The following is an 18,222-nucleotide window of genomic DNA, read 5'->3' as shown; positions in this document are numbered from 1 at the left end:
CCAGTGCTCTGGCGGCGGCATTTTGAATGCGCTGCATTCTCTGCAGTTCTGCCTTGTTAGCCCCCAGGAGAAGTGAGCTAGCGTAATCCAGGCGAGAAAGAATGGTAGCCTGCACGATAAGTTGTCGTATCGGAGGATCAAAGTATTTCAGGATGGGTCTAAGGCATGGGTACTCACAAACTTTTTTTCGGGCCCACATTTACAGTTTGGCTTGTGGCCGAGGGCCGCACTGATGAGCCTGCGGATGGGGACGGGAGAGGCGGGGTGGGGGTGACGCGGGGGCCTGGCTACTAAAGTAAAAACAAATGTGTATGGTGCATGAGGCGGGTATGGCTGTGGTGTATAGGGTAGGGATGTCAATGCCCTGTGCTGTAAGGTTCATGAGGCACCGATGGTCGATGAGATGTAGTGTATGTGGAAGGGGTGCAGGGGCATTGTGCTGTATGAGGCACTGATGTATCACAGAGCTGGAGTGTACGAGCAGTGGTGCGAGGGCACTATACCGTGCGTGCGATATGGCACAGATGAGTTCAGGGGCTGCACATTTAACTAGGTATAGATCAGAAGCAGCACTGCATGTGGCAGGGATATTAAAACCCTGGATCTGCACCTTTGAGAAAAACAATTCAAACGTGTTTATTTCTAGCAAGATTAATCTAAGTTGGTTAATCTTACATGTACTCTTGCTAGTTCGGAGATGCCCTTTGAGTTGCTGGTCGAGTTGTATAAATGGAGGTCCATAATTAATTCATCGTCGCCCCAATCTACAGCTGGGACGGGAATCAATTATGAGTCAACTTCGCCCTCACTAAGGCACACATCACTGGGTCACACTTGGATGCATTCCTACTCATTGTGTAAAGCGGGAACTCCGTGGCTAGCGTGGCGCTACAGACACAGTACCTATAATCACTCTAAATGTCACTGAGCATCCATGAACACCATGCTTCGCACCCGCACCACATCTCTAAGAGTACTGCTTGAAGAAAAAGGCAGAATCACAGCATGCTTCAAACGGTAACCTAGGAATGTTTACAGAGGCTTGCCAGCTCTAAGGAGAGGAACCAGTTTGGTACCAGGGTGGCTCGTAGCTTAAACTAAAGGAGTCTTTTTCAGAAGGCACTATATTTATATGTCCTCATTGGGAGGTGAAGGCGGGAGAACTACTGGACAGGCATAGTGTTGAAGAGCCGGGTTATTTAAGACCCAGCGGCGCCAGGGGAAACGCCCTAGTCTCCGGGTCCACCTGTCTTAGAGTACAGAGACACGGGGTACTTCTTGGTGACGTCAAAGATCAATTTTATTAGCTGCAGCCAGTAACACAGATCCCTAGAAGTACAACACAGTGTATGTTCTCACGAGACTGCTCAACTTTACAAAGCCTGTCATCCCTTTTTATACCAAATATTATGCTTCAGGCAAACATTCCTTATTTACAGTTGACCACTCACATATTTTCACGACAAAGAAACAGTAGGAGCATGATGACAAGCCCATTTTTCAGTTTGTCCAGCCCATAATCAATTATTGGTCAAACCCAACATTCTTCATCAGACAGGTCGATCGAACCCATAAAAAAAACGGGCACATCCCCATCGTAAACGGACCATAAAGAAAGGAGCAGAGACAGGTGTGAGCAAGATAAGACATAGTTGTGTGCAATGAAAAAGTTTATGTTGCCCTGTGCCTTGCTTAATCTTGATCGGCTACTGGGAAAGGAACTGGCCGAACAGGTTTTTGGCTTCGGGCAAGAGGGTCGCTCGCTCAGGTTATTCAGAAGTCAGCTAAAGGACTCGTTCGGCCTTAGTCATCGGCCTATGTTAGGGCATCCACAAAATGGAACCCAAGGGTTCAGAATGGAATACCTGATTTCATGGTGATTTCGTCACTCGAACATGACAAACACTCGTACATCTTACACTCGCCATTTTCGGTCCGCTGATACCAGAATCGTCATGATACGACGATTTTTATGAAACGGGTTCAGAATCTCAGAACCTCAGAGTGGTAACCTGGATGGACCGCCTTCGTGGCGGTGACTATAGCTGTTTGGTTAGTTAGGTTTAAGATCTGCACCACAACAGTAGTCTGCTGATTACGTGCGTCTGACGTTGTTTTCCACAAGGGGGCCGCATCTAAAGGTCTGCCGGGCCGCAAATGGCCCGCGGGCCGTACTTTGAGTGCCTAGGGTCTAAGGCCTCGCAGGGTGCCGAAACACGTAGCGGCCAGCTGTTTAGTGTGGGCCTGAAAGGAAAGCGAGGAGTCCATCAGGACACCAAGGTTCTTTACCACGCTCTTGGGGGATGGTATTGATCCTAAGGCTGTCGGCCACCACTGCTCGTTCCATAGGTTGGCATCCTTGCCCACCAGCAGAATCTCCGTTTTCCCAGTGTTTAGCTGCAGACAATTGGTTGCCATCCAATCGGCTACAGCAGTCATACCATCTTTAAATCTGGAAGCAGCAGGGGAGGAGCCATCCGCCAAGGTGATCACCAGCTGCGTGTCGTCGGCATATGAGACCAAAGTGAGGTCCCGCCGCTTGGCGACCGCAGCGAGTGGCTGGACGTATAAGTTAATCAGTGGACTTAGGGCTGAGCCCTGAGGCACCCCCTGATCAACAGTGTGGATCTGAGAGGAGAAGGGAGGGGGGGACTGAGACTCGGAGAGATCTATTGGCCAGGAAAGAACGAAGCCAGCCCAGGGCTGAGCCTTCTATCCCTATCTCCTCAAGTCTATGGAGTAGAATCTCATGGGACACAGTATCAAAGGCAGCTCTGAGATCTAACCGCAACAGCGCCGCACTTTGACCTCTGTCCAAGAGAAATCGTAGGTGCTCAGTAGTGGCCAGGAGGGCAGTTTCCGTGCTATGGCCCGGACGAAACCCATTCTGGGAAGGATCCAGGATGTTATGGGAGTTCACAAACTGAGTTAGCACGTTAACATGTGCTTCCGCGATTTTAGCTACCCAAGGGAGAAGGGATATAGGCCGAAAGCTCTCAGGTTTAGTGGGGTCCTGATTGGGGTTTTTTAGGATGAGGGAAACCCAGGCTTGTTTTCAGAGAGTAGGAACGGTCCCCGATGATAAAGAGAAATTAATTATTTTGCGTAGGGGTTCGCTAAGGATGGAGATAGATTCCTTAAATTGTGAAGGCTACAGTGGGTCCAGGGGGGAACCCGATCTGATTTTGCCACTCAGGGTGGGCTGCCCTATGTGAGACCCAGTACTATAACACCAAGCATCCGTACTGTACCTGGGTGTTTTGCCCTGTGAGACCCAGTACTATAACACCAAGCATCCGTACTGTACCTGGGTGGGCTGCCCTGTGAGACCCAGTACTATAACACCAAGCATCGGTACTGTACCTGGGTGGGCTGCACTCTCTGAGACCCAGTACTATACACCAAGCATCCGTACTGTACCTGGGTGGGCGGCCCTGTGAGACCCAGTACTATAACTCCAAGCATCCGTACCGTACCTGGGTGAGCTGCCCTGTGAGACCCAGCACCAGAACACCAAGAATCCATACTGTACCTGAGTGGGCCGCCCTCTGAGACCCAGTACTATTACACCAAGCATAAGTACTGTACCTGGGTGGGCTGCCCTCTGTGAGACCCAGTACTATAACACCAAGCATCCGTACTGTACCTGGGTGTTTTGCCCTGTGAGACCCAGTACTATAACACCAAGCATCCGTACTGTACCTGGGTGGGCTGCCCTCTGAGACCCAGCACTATAACACCAAGCATCCGTACTGTACCTGGGTGGGCTGCCCTGTGAGACCCAGTACTATAACACCAAGCATCGGTACTGTACCTGGGTGGGCTGCACTCTGAGACCCAGTACTATACACCAAGCATCCGTACTGTACCTGGGTGGGCGGCCCTGTGAGACCCAGTACTATAACTCCAAGCATCTGTACTGTACCTGGGTGGGCTGCCCTCTGAGACCCAGTACTATAACTCCAAGCATCTGTACTGTACCTGGGTGGGCTGCCCTCTGAGACCCAGTACTATAACTCCAAGCATCCGTACCGTACCTGGGTGAGCTGCCCTGTGAGACCCAGCACCAGAACACCAAGAATCCATACTGTACCTGAGTGGGCCGCCCTCTGAGACCCAGTACTATTACACCAAGCATAAGTACTGTACCTGGGTGGGCTGCCCTCTGTGAGACCCAGTACTATAACACCAAGCATCCGTACTGTACCTGGGTGGGCTGCCCTCTGAGACCCAGTACTATAACACCAAGCATCTGTACTGTACCTGGGTGGGCTGCCCTCTGTGACCCAGTACTATAACAACAAGCATCCGTACTGTACCTGGGTGGGCTGCCCTGTGAGACCCAGTACTATACACCAAGCATCCGTACTGTACCTGGATGGGCTGCCCTGTGAGACCCAGTACTATAACACCAAGCATCTGTACTGTACCTGGGTGGGCTGCCCTCTGAGACCCAGTACTATAACACCGAGCACCCATACTGTACCTGGGTGGGCTGCCCTCTGAGACCCAGTACTATAACACCAAGCATCCGTACTGTACCTGGGTGGGTGCCCTGTGAGACCCAGTACTATAACACCAAGCATCTGTTTTGGACGTGGGTGGGCCGCCCTATGTAAGACCCAGTACTATATCACCAAGCATCCGTACTGTACCTGGGTGGGCTGCCCTGTGAGACCCAGTACTATAACACCAAGCATCTGTACTGTACCTGGGTGGGCTGCCCTCTGAGACCCAGTACTATAACACCAAGCATCCGTACTGTACCTGGGTGGGCCGCCCTGTGAGACCCAGTACTATAACACCAAGCATCCGTACTGTACCTAGGTGGGCTGCCCTGTGAGACCCAGTACTATAACACCAAGCATCCGTACTGTACCTGGGTGGGTCGCCCTCTGTGACCCAGTACTATAACACCATGCATACATGCTGTACCTGGGTGGGCTGCCCTCTGAGACCCAGTACTATAACACCAAGCATCTGTACTGTACCTGGGTGGGCTGCCCTCTGAGACCCAGTACTATAACACCAAGCATCCGTACTGTACCTGGGGGTGTAACACGGAGGATGTCTTTGCAATGGACCTGATTCTCCTATTATCTCTACTAGAGGAAAAAGTTTGTCAGCCCCTGACTGACCAGCCACGTGACAGTGGGAGGAGTTAAAGTGTTTCTTGTGCACCTCTGATCTGAGAGTACTGGGCCATGACAGCTGCTGGTCTGATTATTTCTACCTTTGTTTTAGTACTTTGAGTAATAAATCTTCAGAATTGTTCATATTTTCATTCCATCACTCTCTCTTTATCGCACCTTCTTAGCCTCAACGGCTGTGAGATAACCGTTGCTACCTGTGCAGCTCTGGCCGCCGCCCTTCGCTCCAGCCGCTCTTTGCTGGATCTGGACTTGAATTGCAATAAACTGGGTGACGCTGGTGCGACCGTGCTCTGTGACGGCCTGAAACACCCGGACACCCGGCTGCAGAAGATCCAGTAAGGAGCAAGGGGGGAGGCGGGGGGTTGGGGGGCTTTTCTCTATCAATAGGATTATTGATTCTCGCTCCATCAGAATTGTTCATATTTTCATTCCATCACTCTCTTTATCGCACCTTCTTAGCCTCTATCTCTGTGGGATAACCGGTGCTTCCTGTGCAGCTCTGGCCGCTGTCCTTTGCTCCAACCGCTCTTTGCTGGACCTGGACTTGGAACAGAATAAACTGGGTGACGCTGGTGCATCCCTGCTCTGGGAGGCCCTGAAGCACCCGGACACCCGGCTGCAGAAGATCCGGTGAGGAGCAGGGGGGCTTGTCTGTATCCTCTGCATTTCTGTCCTTCTCTCTGCGTTTATGGACTTTGATTAAATCCCTTTCCCAGCAGAAACAGTAATAGTTTTTCATCTTACGTGTATTTGAAAGTTAGTTCTCAGAAGACTGTTGGAGGAGGTGTACTCTGAGAGAAGAATGTCCCCAAAAGGATGCAGATTTTAAGAAATCTTCCCTTCTGCTGGTTTAAATTTGATTTACTGAAGATTACAGGGTGCCCACATCCAGCTGCATCTATTCATTGATAAGGCAAGGAGGATCCATACCTCAGCACAATTTGCTCCCACGATCTGCCGCAGGCTTGTTCCCAGCCCTTTCAGTTGTGCTCACCCCTCACCTCCCTTGAGGAATGGGTGGTGGAGCATACAACTGGGTGCTAGGGTTACAAACTCACTCTGGCAGTGACCACCCAAATAAGAAGACTAGAAGGATGCATTACTTGGCAAAATTTAAAATAATACGTTAGATCAGCCGCCTGAGGTCAGAAGTTTTAAATTGGTCATCTGAGAATAATCAATTTGCAGTTTTTCTCTCTCTTCGCAACCAAAATCCAAATGAAATTGTCTGAGTCGTGGGGATTCCTTTTTCCCATCAGGCCTCACTGTTTAAAATTGGACTGTTTGTTGTGCGGTAGATATTGTAGCACCGGTGAAACGAATAGATAAACTGGTGGTATTGGCTCCCTAGGAGTTTCTGCTGCAGTTGTCACTCAAAAACACCCTCCACTCCCTCAACATTAGTTAAATCTCTACTGAACTTTGTCTTTTGAATTCAAATATGGAACTTGCTAAGATGTTAAAATCACTTTCCAGCTTCAGGGTGGTGGCCCCAGTGTTCCTAAGCCAAACTGGAAGAATCCGGTAAGAGAGCAGGTAAGCAAGCAAACGAAACTGCGCAGGGGAAAGAGTAGGTCAAGGAGAAATACAGGGACGCTAGAAAACCACTCGAGTCCACGATCCAAAGGTCTGGATTTACAAGAGAATCAAACGGGAGAAGAACAACAAAGGTGAGACCTGAAAAGGAGAACCAACTCTACAGCAAGATAGTCAATTCAACTCAGAAAGTTGCCGGGCAGTGTCCATTTGCCTAGCGCAGAGTTCTTCAAACTGTGGGGCGCGTCTCCCTGGGGGGCGCGACACCTTCCTAGGGGGGGGGGGGCACTCCACTCTAATTTTACCTTTGTTCCCTGATAAGTCTTCTTAGAGAAGTGGCCATGCTTTTATTATGTACCGTCCCAGGAGGGGGTTAATCCATTCAGCTTCAGCTGCAGTGAGGAGACGCTAAAACTGAAGGTACAGAACTGAAGACAGCCTTCGCATTGAATATTATTATAGAGGAGACTCCTAGCCTCGCACTGCAGCTGAAATGCCTGTCTGTTCCTTTGCTTTCAGTTTAAGCAGTGGAGACCTACTGCCTCTCACTGCAGCTGAAGCATTTCAGCTCTATGAATTAACCCCTTCCTGGGAGGGTTAGCGCTTCCCAGAAAGGAGACAGCGTTTCTTTTAAAACTACACAGGCAGGCGCAAAAATGCCAGCCAGCCATGTGTTCTTTTGCAAACTGCATGTTCCCTTTTATTATCACCAGTATACCGGATGCACAGCTCAAAAATACTGTATGTTATCTTCACATTAGTAATCGGCAAAAAATCACAATATCTTCTGTTAGTTTAAACATTATTTGTAAAATAATTGCATTACTCGCAATTCATGTAATGATTTCATGTTGCCAGTTCTTTGACTTGAAAAATAAAAGAAAAACGATTTCGGTGCTAACCGAAGCTATTGTGATATTTTGCTGATTACGAATGTGAAGATAACATACAGTATTTTTGAGCTGTGGATCTGGTATACTGGTGGTTTTCCACCATAAGAATTATGTTAGTTCAATAGGCTGGTGTTGGAACTGGGGGTCACCAGTTCCCCGTGGGTAGCATGGCACAAGCGGGTAGGCATCCGAAAGCTTTTGTGTAAAGCGACCATACAGCACACGCAACCACTGAGACAGTAAAAAATGGGCACGCAATGAGTGACGCCACTCCAGTTAGTTTTATAAAAATTAGATAACTTTTATAAAGAGCAGATTCAGGGAAATCAAGAATTGCAGTATCAATATCTCGTTAGTTCTCCTTCAGAATACATAGGTTTCAACATCTTGTAATAAATAATCAGATGATTGAATATTAAATATCAGATAAATATTAGATAATATTGAGTAAAAGATAACCACAGGCCTGAACTCGAGCTGGCTTCTTATCAGCACCTGTAAGGAATACATCACAAAGGCAACCAAATGACATTGCATCTTATTAGTTCTGTAGGCATATTACCCACTTCTCACCAAACAAGGGTGAGCGTTTCACAGCAGTAAACATGAAAATAAATAACTGTAGGCTTCCAATAAATATGGCACTAAAGGAGAGAAAACATTTCATTAAGGGTAATCATCCCCTTGTGCAGGATAAACCATGTTAAGGATCACTCCCAGCAGAAATGAACATTAAGCAGTTCCATAGTAGAAGTAGAACTTTTCATTAGTTATGCACCAACATTTCATCCAGGAAGTAACCACTACTCTGAGCAAAAGTAAACATTTAATAACAGGTAAACCATGCATACGGCCTAGGCTGGGCAGGACACTAGACGAAGTACAGATAATCCCTGGGTTTGGGCCTAGCACTTACTAATACTCTTCATAATGGAACGGTAGGCTTTCCATTACAACCCCTAATCAGGGGTTAACCTTTTTATGAATTGAGGCCTATAAGCTGGGGGCCTTGGGACCTCTAAAACAATCCAATGCCAGGGTAAACACCTCAGTAATTAGGAATGACGTTTCATTGCTCAGGGCTACCCATTCCCTTAAATGTAAAACATTTAATTGGCACAAGTAAAATCATTCATTAGGTATACATCACCATTTCATGAAAGATGGGGCCACAGTTCCTAAGGAGGAAGAGCTAACAGTTTGTAAACCCAGATCCCTGGGGCAATTACTCTTATGAAGCAGGTTTTAGTAACATTTCGAACCACAGTAACAGACCTTTGCATGTCAATAACCCAGGGTAGAGCATTACATCTTACACTGGTAGGCAATGCATCAACATTTCTCTAGGGAAGAATAGCCATATCAGTAGGCGTAACCCAACATCCCACCTCCTAAGCATTGGTAAAGAAAAACATCCTCGTAAACTGGAATAAACATTCCCATTTCAGCAGTTGAGCAACCATTCTGTCCGGTAAATACTCCTTCAAAGGGCAAAATATTTCATTTGGCATGGATAAATCCTTGAACCCGCAGGGGATTTCTCCTTGTGAAACTCAGTCCCTGCTAAGAGGCCATCTGGCTAAAACAATTCCCCAGCAAGGGTCTACCTCCTCCTCAGACCAGTCACCAAATGAAGGATGTGGGGGGTTCTGTCTCAGTCAATAAGGGCTACTGCCCAGTTCTGAGGGGGCCTTCAGTGAATAATTAGGGCCAACGGGGCCCTTAGGCAGAGTTACCCGGAGGAGGGGCGGCTCCAGGGACTCCTCCTCACTCCTCGGAGGTCCTGCTTCTGTGCCGGCTCTCCGCCCTCCCCACCGGGCTTTACCTTACTCTTCGGCCCTCTTAGGCCTCCCGCGGCTTGAGGATCACTCTTGACCCCTCCCGGGGTTTGCGCCGGCTGGTGAGGGCTCTCGCTCTCCTCAGAGAGCCCTCCGGTGCTGGCAGGCTGTTCCCAGGGCTTCCCTGGCTTTCCGGCCCGGGAACCACTAGGAAGAAGGCTGGTGGAGGGGCCCGCCCTCAGCGGCGAATCATGGAGCGGCTCCCGGGGGCGGGACAACAGCAGCCAATGGCTGAGGGCCGTCAGGAGGGGGGTGCGGCCAATGACGCGGCCGGCCACCCCCCGTCATGTGAGGCTGCGGCCCTCTCCTGGCACCAAGGGGGCACAAAAAAGGCGCCGAGGCTACCGCGCCGGAGTGGTAAGTGAGGCAGCCACTTTCAGAGTAGAACGGCGCGGGACAATAATAGAGCCTCGGGGCAATTTCTCAGCAGAGTCAGCGCTTGGGGGGGGGGGGGGCAATTTCACAGCGCTTAGAGGCACAACAATTCTGGCAGTCCACAGCACTTCTCAGGGGCACCATAGGAGAGCGCTGATTAGGCAGGACAGTCAGTAATTCAGGCCCAGCGCGGCCCGGCACACAGCAAGGGGACACTTTACAGACAAATTCTGTCAGCCGAGGCAACTTAAGCAGTTCAGGAGAACCAACAGGACAGGCCACACGACAGTGGCAAACCAGGTGGCGTCAGGGAGCGCAGGGAGCGATACAGCGCCAATACCTGGTTGTCTTCTCAAAAGTCCTGTGGTGATTTGGTTTCTTCTTGGTGCTTTATATTTCTGCGCCCTTGTAAATAGCAGTCTCTGGGTTCCTTGAAGGGGGGAATGTGGGAGTTGATGGCTGAAATCAAGTCTCCTCAGCCAGTTCCCTTCAAGTGGTCCCGGAGGTCCCCTTCTGCCGGGCCAGGTCAGGGGGCAAGTTCAGGGTCCCTCAACACTTGGTAGGCAGCACCTAGGCCCTGTCACTACCAGTGTCATAGGTCCAAGTCTAGGCCCCACTGCCTAAAACTCCTGCATGGGTTCTCCCCCCAGGCCTGTGCTCCCTCAGTCTGACAGGAAAGTTTCCCTCCCTTTCCTTTAATAGTGCCAGTTGACAGTTGGCAGTGGCAGTTGGTGCCACCTCACCTGTTCCGGAAGGTTCCAGGAGGTTCTAGGAGGTTCCACCATTCTGGCTATGGGCAGGCTGGCAGGCTAGTATTGATACATTGTTTGAGGGTTCTAGCCAGCTCCTGGCTACTAGAATGCGCTGAAAGGACCACGCTGCCGTAGCAGGGGTCAGTGGCAGCCATGTTAGGGGAAGAGGACACCTGCACCTTAACATTAGTTTAACATTACACAGGGCATCTCCACTACACAAGGCCTATACACTTTTGTTACAATAGGGGGCACCCTAAATTAAGGGAATAAAAAGCGAAACATTTCTGGGGAAAGGGCCAAGTCCTACAGCTGGCTACCTTCTACCTGGGTTGCACACATTCACTAAGTGAAACTTGATTATTCTTTGTTTACTATGTTCAAATATGTTGTGCGCAGACTCGACACAAAAACCCTTTTATTATCAGCCATAGATAATTCAAGCAGCCCTGGAACACAAGTAAAAGTTATTTCTATTTCGATTTGCTGTTCAAAGTATGCATGGACAAGTACTGACAAAACAGCTTTAGGTGACGGCTTATTCTTGTTCCGCCTGGGACATCAAAATAATGAGCTGGCAACCCTAATCACAAGACTGGGAGTTTGTTGCAGGATCAGACATTATTTACTTCCTCCACCCTCATCCCTGGTTACTGCCATATTTGCAATAGTATAACACATTTGAAACCCTACGCTGCCGTCAATAACATTCTGAGTTACTTCAAGTGTCTGGGAATGCACCCTGCATTCAGACAACTCGCTCCTCATTCTCGCCCTTCACTTTCACGCTCACCCTCCACTCACAATGATCCCGATGCACTCACCTTTCACCCACTTACCCTGCACTCACAGTGATCACTCTGCACTCACCTTTCACCCACTTACCCTGCACTCACAGTGATCACTCTGCACTCACCATTCACCCACTTACCCTGCACTCACAGTGATCACTCTGCACTCACCTTTCACCCACTTACGTTATTATGTTATGTTATGTTATTAAAAATTTATAAAGCGCACGTACGCCCGAAAGCTTCTTGGCGCTGGAAAGAGGTAACATAACAAGAGATAAAATATACAAGAATCTTTACTTCAGATATGCCTGTGTGAAAAGGTGAGTCTTAAGTGCCTTTCTAAAGGCAAGGAGGTCCTTACTCTGCCGGAGAACTAGTGGGAGCGAGTTCCACAGGGTAGCTGCTAAGAACTGGAAACTGCTGCCTCCTTGTCGTTTTTTCTTGAAGCGTGTTACCTCAAGTAGGTCTTTATGGGCTGATCTCAGGCTACGTAAGGGAGCATATCTTCCAATTAGCTGCCTAATAAAAAGAGGTCCCTTGCCTTGCAAAGCCTTGAAGATGATACACCCGGCTTTAAATTCGGCTCTTTGGGCCACAGGTAGCCAGTGCAGGGTCTGTAGGCCTGTTTTAATCGATTCCCATTTGGGTACATCACAGATCAGTCTAGCTGCCTGGTTCTGTAAGTACTGTAATCTTCGAAGTTGGCCTACAGGTAGGCCAAGATAAAGACTGTTTGAAAAATCAATATGGGAAAGGACTAAAGCCATGACCACCTGAATTAGGGCGGGATGGGTGAGGAAGTGCGCAATTTTCCTAATTTTCCTCAATTGAAAAAAACCAGAGGAAACCACGGTTCCAATTTGGGATTTTAACGTAAGGTCCTCATTGATGGTTATCCCCAGGCTTTTTACAGTCAGAGATTTTTTAGGCGGAAGGCCCATATCAGCAGGCCAGAAGTTAGGGCTCCAACTGATTTCGCTTTTACTGGGCAAGATTAGCTCAGTTTTCCCCGGGTTTAATTTAAGATGATTTGAGGACATCCAACTCTGGATTAAAGTCATGGTAGCTTGAAAGTCCTCCACAGCATTAGGGGAATTAAGTGTAAAAACTAGCTGCAAGTCATCTGCATAATTGTATACAGTGACTTTATGGTTTCTCAAAGCAAAAAGAAGGGGCCGCATATACAAATTAAACAATAAAGGAGATAACGAGGAGCCCTGAGGCACCCCGCAAAAGGAGTTGACTTTAGCAGCAGAAAAGGAGCCTAAGCGGACAGCCTGAGTACGTGCAGAAATGAACGATTTCACCCAGGCTAAAGCAGAATCTCTGAGGCCTGCCTGTTCGACACGGTTGACCAGAATAGAATAGTCAACCGTGTCGAATGCGGCAGACAAATCAAGTAGTACCAGGGCTTGATGGAGATTTTTGTCAGCATTGGTCCTCAAGGTGTTCTGAACGGCCAGTATTACTGCCTCGGTAGAATGACCAGGCCTAAATCCTGCTTGATTAGGTTGGAGATAGCCCGATTCCTCCACGAAATTTGAGAGGCAGTTGGTAACATGAGCCTCCAACATTTTGGATAGGAAGGGCAGCAAGGATATAGGCCGGTAATTCGTGAGGTCCAACGGGTCAATGCCAGGTTTCTTGATGAGGGGTATCAATAAAGCCTGCTTGAAACTAGTGGGCACTGTCCCTGAAGTAAGAGAATCGTTGAGCAAGGGCATCATACTGTTGGGCATGGCTCGACCGATTTCTTTCATAATTTGGGGGGGGCAGAGGTCCATGGGAGAGCCTGATTTGACTCTAGACAATAATTCCAGGAATGTTTGCAAATCAATAGGGAAAAAAGAGTGCAAAGTTGAAGAATTAAAATAGATGTCGTCCACAGGGGCGCAAGCTGGAAGTGTGGAGATGTTCTGTTTGATCAATAAGATCTTGTCGCGAAAGAAGTCATTCAGGGAGTTGCATAGCGATTGTGTGGGAACTACCGGAGGAGAGGTTCTGTCATCATTGCATAGTTCGTTTACAATCCTGAAGACTTCTTTTGACTTATTGGTAGAGTTTAAAATTTTAGATGAGTAATAAGTAGTCTTATAGTTGTGTAAGGTTTTTTGATATGTCTTCCTGGCTAGGCAATACGTGACCCTGGCTAAAGGGCAGTACTGAGAGCGCCAAATTCTTTCCTTTTGCCTCACTTCCAGTTTCAATTTTCTTAGCTCAGGTGTAAACCATTTATGTGCGTCCGGATTTCTAGAACTACAAAGACGCGTAGGAGGAGCATAGATGTTGATCGCTGCAGTGAGCCATTCATTAAACCGGAGGTCGGCCTCCTCCACATTAATGCTGTCAGGGGGAAGGGAGTCACTCAAAAAGTTTAAAAAGGCTGGCAAATCCATAGAAGTCCATTTCCTAATGGTTTTACTAATATGTGACTTATATTGGATGGTCTTGTCTAGCTGGAAGGAAAAACTTATGCTGTGGTGATCAGACCAACAGCAAGGTTTTATATCTATTGAAGATAGTGGTAGATTCAAAGACCAGATTTGGTCAAGACTGCACACAGTGATCACTCTGCACTCACCTTTCACCCACTTACCCTGCACTCAGTGATCACTCTGCACTCACCTTTCACCCACTTACCCTGCACTCACAGTGATCACTCTGCACTCACCATTCACCCACTTACCCTGCACTCACAGTGATCACTCTGCACTCACCTTTCACCCACTTACCCTGCACTCAGTGATCACTCTGCACTCACCATTCACCCACTTACCCTGCACTCGCAGTGATCCCGATGCACTCACCTTTCACCCACTTACCCTGCACTCACAGTGATCACTCTGCACTCACCTTTCACCCACTTACCCTGCACTCACAGTGATCACTCTGCACTCACCTTTCACCCACTTACCCTGCACTCGGTGATCACTCTGCACTCACAATGCACTTGTGCTGTTCACCCTGTACCTCACCCTGCAGTCACACAAGCACACTACTCAACCTGCGGTCATGTGACACTTCACTCACCTGTCCCCCTCACTGCTCAATCTGCAATCTCACTCAAACAAGCCCACCACTAACTATACATTCACTCGTTCCACTCTGCACTTATATCTGCAACCAAATTCATATGGTCACCTCGCTCACCATGCAGTCACACCTTTTACTCGCAAACTGTTGCATGGCTCACTGTGCACACATGAGTACTCCTGCCACCCACACAGCACAGAGGGTTAATGTGCCTGCTCCATAGAATGTGTCCCATGCAGACCACAGAACGGAGCGTGAGTAAACAATGAGTAGCATTATAACAAAATGAAGAGAGGTGAGGTGCATCGTTGGTGAGTGGTAGTGAGGGAATTCATGGAGAAGGAGGAAATGTGGGAGAGGACATGGCTGCAGTTTGCGCGCCAGCACAGGGGGAAGCACAGAGATGCATCATATTCTTGTAAATATGTTGCATCCCTGTGCTTCGGAAGTGCCGCAGCGTGGCGCAGCCAAAGGGCTTGCGGTGCCACGCTGCAGCACTTCCGTGTAAATCTGCCCCTGAATGTGGACACTACCTGAGGATGGCAGTAGCAAAAATCCATCCACAGATTGACCGTCAGTGGCGAAAAACAGGCACACCAGTCATATTTATACAAATGTTCATGAGGGTCATTGACGACATCTTTTTAATATGGAAAGTGACAGTCACTAAAACACAAACTAGAAGCATTGGACACCAAAAACGACAGAATTGGGTTCACGTGGACCATAAACAAAGCAACAATACAATTTTTGGATGTAGAAATCACTAAAGCAGGAACAACTTTCATCACTAACATATATCGCAAACCAACTGATAGAAACGACTTTTTGCGATACCAAAGCCATCATCCTCAATCATTGAAAACGCATCTACCATACTCCCAGTTTCTTAGAGTGAAAAGGTTGGTCTGAGAAGAAAACACATGTCAACAACAATTAAACATTATGGCAGCAAGATTTGAAGCTCGAGGCTATCCGCAAAAAATCATTAGAGAATCACGGACAAGGACAGATAGTAAAACCAGATTTGAGCTGCTAACAGCTATACCCAAAACCAAAGAAAAAAGAATCACATGTGTCAGCAAGTACTCTTAACATAAGCACAAACTTCAAAAAGATCATTCGAAAAAATTGGCAAATAGTCCAATTGGAACCGGATTTCAAAGGAGTATTCCAAGAAGAACCACTGTGTTCGAGGCATGTGGGCTGCTAAATTCATATCTTTTGCATTAGATCGCCGCCTAGTGTTGGGTCCGGATGATCGCACATTGTTGTCCTGGAAGAGTCTTCGAAGTATCCTGAGATAGGTGGCTCCTCCCCTGGACTACAGTGCGCATGGGCATCGGCTCCATCCCCAGATTGTTTTTTTCCGCCATTGGGTTCGGATGCGGTCTCGACGTCTGTCGGAACCGAGAAAAAAATAGCTTCTTTAAGGCCAAAAGGCCTTCGTTTCTTTACGTCGGTATTGTTTGCGTACGGTCTCGAGTTCTTCCGTCTCCTTGAGCCGGAATCTGCGGAGTCGAGTTACTCTACGGACATCGGGGCCTTCTCATCGCAACACGACCGAAACTTTTCATCATGGAGCGGAGTCCGTTTAAATACTGTCCCGTCTGTGGGTCCAAATACCCACATATCGACGTACACCCGGTCTGCAACAAATGCCTGTCGCCAGACCATAACGAAGACAACTGCATGGCCTGCTCCAGATTCAGGTCGAAGAAGACGCTTAAGCTCCGGCGCGCGGTGCGCCTTGAGGCCAGACAAGCGGCCCCAGCTCCAGATAACATCTTCGGCGACCAGGAAGAAGAGGGCCTAAGCCATCATCTTGAGATCTCCCCGCCCGAGACGGAGGTCGAGGCAGATCCGGAAGACGACAACGGAGTCGTAGATCAAGGCCTTGAATACGTCGACGAGGTAGGGGACGTCGAAGAAGTTTATGGGGCCGCGGAAGATAGCTCAGGGGATGAGCTATGCCCCGAAAGTTACGAAGATCAGGCTCGGGTCACGGGATCGCCACCCGGCCTTACCCAAGACCCTGCACCGCAAGCCACGGCCCCGCCTTCAGGCCCGGCCACGGACACACTTGCTACGCAGCCCATATCGAAACCGAAACCAACGGTATCGACGACGCCTAAAATGGCCGACCCGAAAACGAAACCAAAACTTACGGATTCGAGTGCACCTAAGATGGCGCCCGCTCCGGCAAAAACGCCAAAGCCTTCTACCTCATCGACTCCGTCGACCTCCGGTCACCAGAAGTCGAAGAAAACTGTCGATTCGACAGTGCCGAAGCCGTCAACGGAGGAGGCATCCTCTAAGAAGGTCGCCCGGCTTGGCTCGACCGGGGAAACGCCGTCGAAGTCCAAAAAAGTCGGTGACAAGTCTGCAGTGCCTACGGAAGCTGCAAAACAACACGGATCGAAGAGCGGAGGCTCAACACATCGGTCCAAGGACTCTGCGTCTACGGCTGCTGCATCAACGGCTAAGACTACGAAGGGCGTACAAGCCGTCGAAAGCGGAGGCAAAGTGAAGGCCTCCTCGTCGGCGCCAAGTGCCGCTGTGAGTGACGCATCCCTCATCGCCACTTCACTACAAAGAATTCGGGATAAGGACTCTGCAACGTCGGCTCCAACGCCGTTGCCCCAGAAGCCGATGGACATGCCGTCAAAGCCGGCTGGAAAACTTCTCTTTATTCTACCGCCAAAAGAGGCGCCAAAGGCCTTTGCGCCCAGAACGGCGCCAAAGACATCGGAATCGTCCACGTCTGCTGGTGTTTTAGCTCGACAACTCGACACAGGAGACGATTCAGAGCGTTTTATCGACGCTGACACGGGCAAGTTGAGCCTTTACAAAAGAAAGATCACTTCCCAACCAGTGGACTCCTATGTCATTCCACTAAAGAAGAAAAGGCCTGTACAGGACGCTCCAGCCCTGATTGAGCCTATCCAGCCTACTCCTAGAAGGAGTCCAACACCTTCCCCTGACCACTCTGACGGAGAGGAATATGGACAAGATGACCAGTACACTTTCCCCATCAATGACCCCGATGCACAACAGGATTCCTATGACTATGTGGGTGACCAGGGAATCCAGAATGTGGGACAAGACCCACAGCCTTTCAGTGCACGTGCATCCCCCACAGAAGACTCTGCAGGATTTCATGCACTCATTGAACGGGCAGCTGCTAATCATGATGTGGACATGCATGCTGACCCAGTGGAAGAAGATTTCCTGTTTGACACTTTTTCAGTCTCTGAAAGGACAGTCAAGACACTTCCTATGCTCAAGGGTGTCCTTAAGCATGCTGCAGAAATCTTTAAAGAGCCTACTAGGGCAAGGGTGGTCAATCCACGCATCGAAAAGAAATACAGACCAGCACCTGCGGACCCTGCATACATTCGGGGGCAGCTGCCACTGGACTCTCTTGTGGTCGCAAATGCCAGAAAAAGGGCCAACTCCCAGACTACGGGTGAAACTCCTCCCCCAGACAAGGAGTCCAAAGTGCTTGAGGCAGGGGGCAAAAGTGTAGCTGCGCAGGCTGCCAATTTCTGGCGTATTGCAAATACACAGGCGCTATTGGCACGTTATGATAGGGCGCATTATGACACCCTAGAACAAGTTTTACAACACCTGCCTCCGCAGTTTCAAGAGGGTACAAAACTGCTTATAGAAGAGGGAAAACTCATCTCCAACGCAGCCATAAAGTGTGCACTTGATGCCGCAGACACAGCAGCTAGGGCTATTAACACTAGCGTCATGCTGAGACGACAAGCGTGGCTACGCATATCAGGCTTTAAACCAGACATTCAAATGACCATACTTAACCAGCCCGTCAATCCTGATAGACT

At 48.9% G+C, this 18,222-nt stretch overlaps 1 protein-coding gene across 3 annotated transcripts in view; it reads left to right on the top strand.

Annotated features, from left to right (window-relative positions):
• Positions 1 to 18,222, top strand: part of LOC144805972 (NACHT, LRR and PYD domains-containing protein 12-like) — a 443,316-nt gene that overhangs the window by 210,516 nt on the left and 214,578 nt on the right. For 2 of the 3 annotated variants that reach the window (XM_078672432.1, XM_078672433.1), the window contains exons 6-7: positions 5,318 to 5,488; positions 5,613 to 5,783. The exons of the other annotated variant lie outside the window; for it this stretch is intronic. In XM_078672432.1, coding sequence (XP_078528558.1) covers positions 5,318 to 5,488; positions 5,613 to 5,783 — 342 coding nt within the window. The remainder of the gene's footprint in view (positions 1 to 5,317; positions 5,489 to 5,612; positions 5,784 to 18,222) is intronic. 3 annotated transcript variants of the gene reach the window in all.

The sequence above is a fragment of the Lissotriton helveticus genome (genome assembly GCF_964261635.1).
Source record: "Lissotriton helveticus chromosome 1_1 unlocalized genomic scaffold, aLisHel1.1 SUPER_1_unloc_37, whole genome shotgun sequence".
NCBI lineage: Eukaryota > Metazoa > Chordata > Amphibia > Caudata > Salamandridae > Lissotriton > Lissotriton helveticus.
The sequence above is the reverse complement of the archived record's forward strand: the minus strand, read 5'-3'. Positions and strand labels throughout refer to the sequence as shown.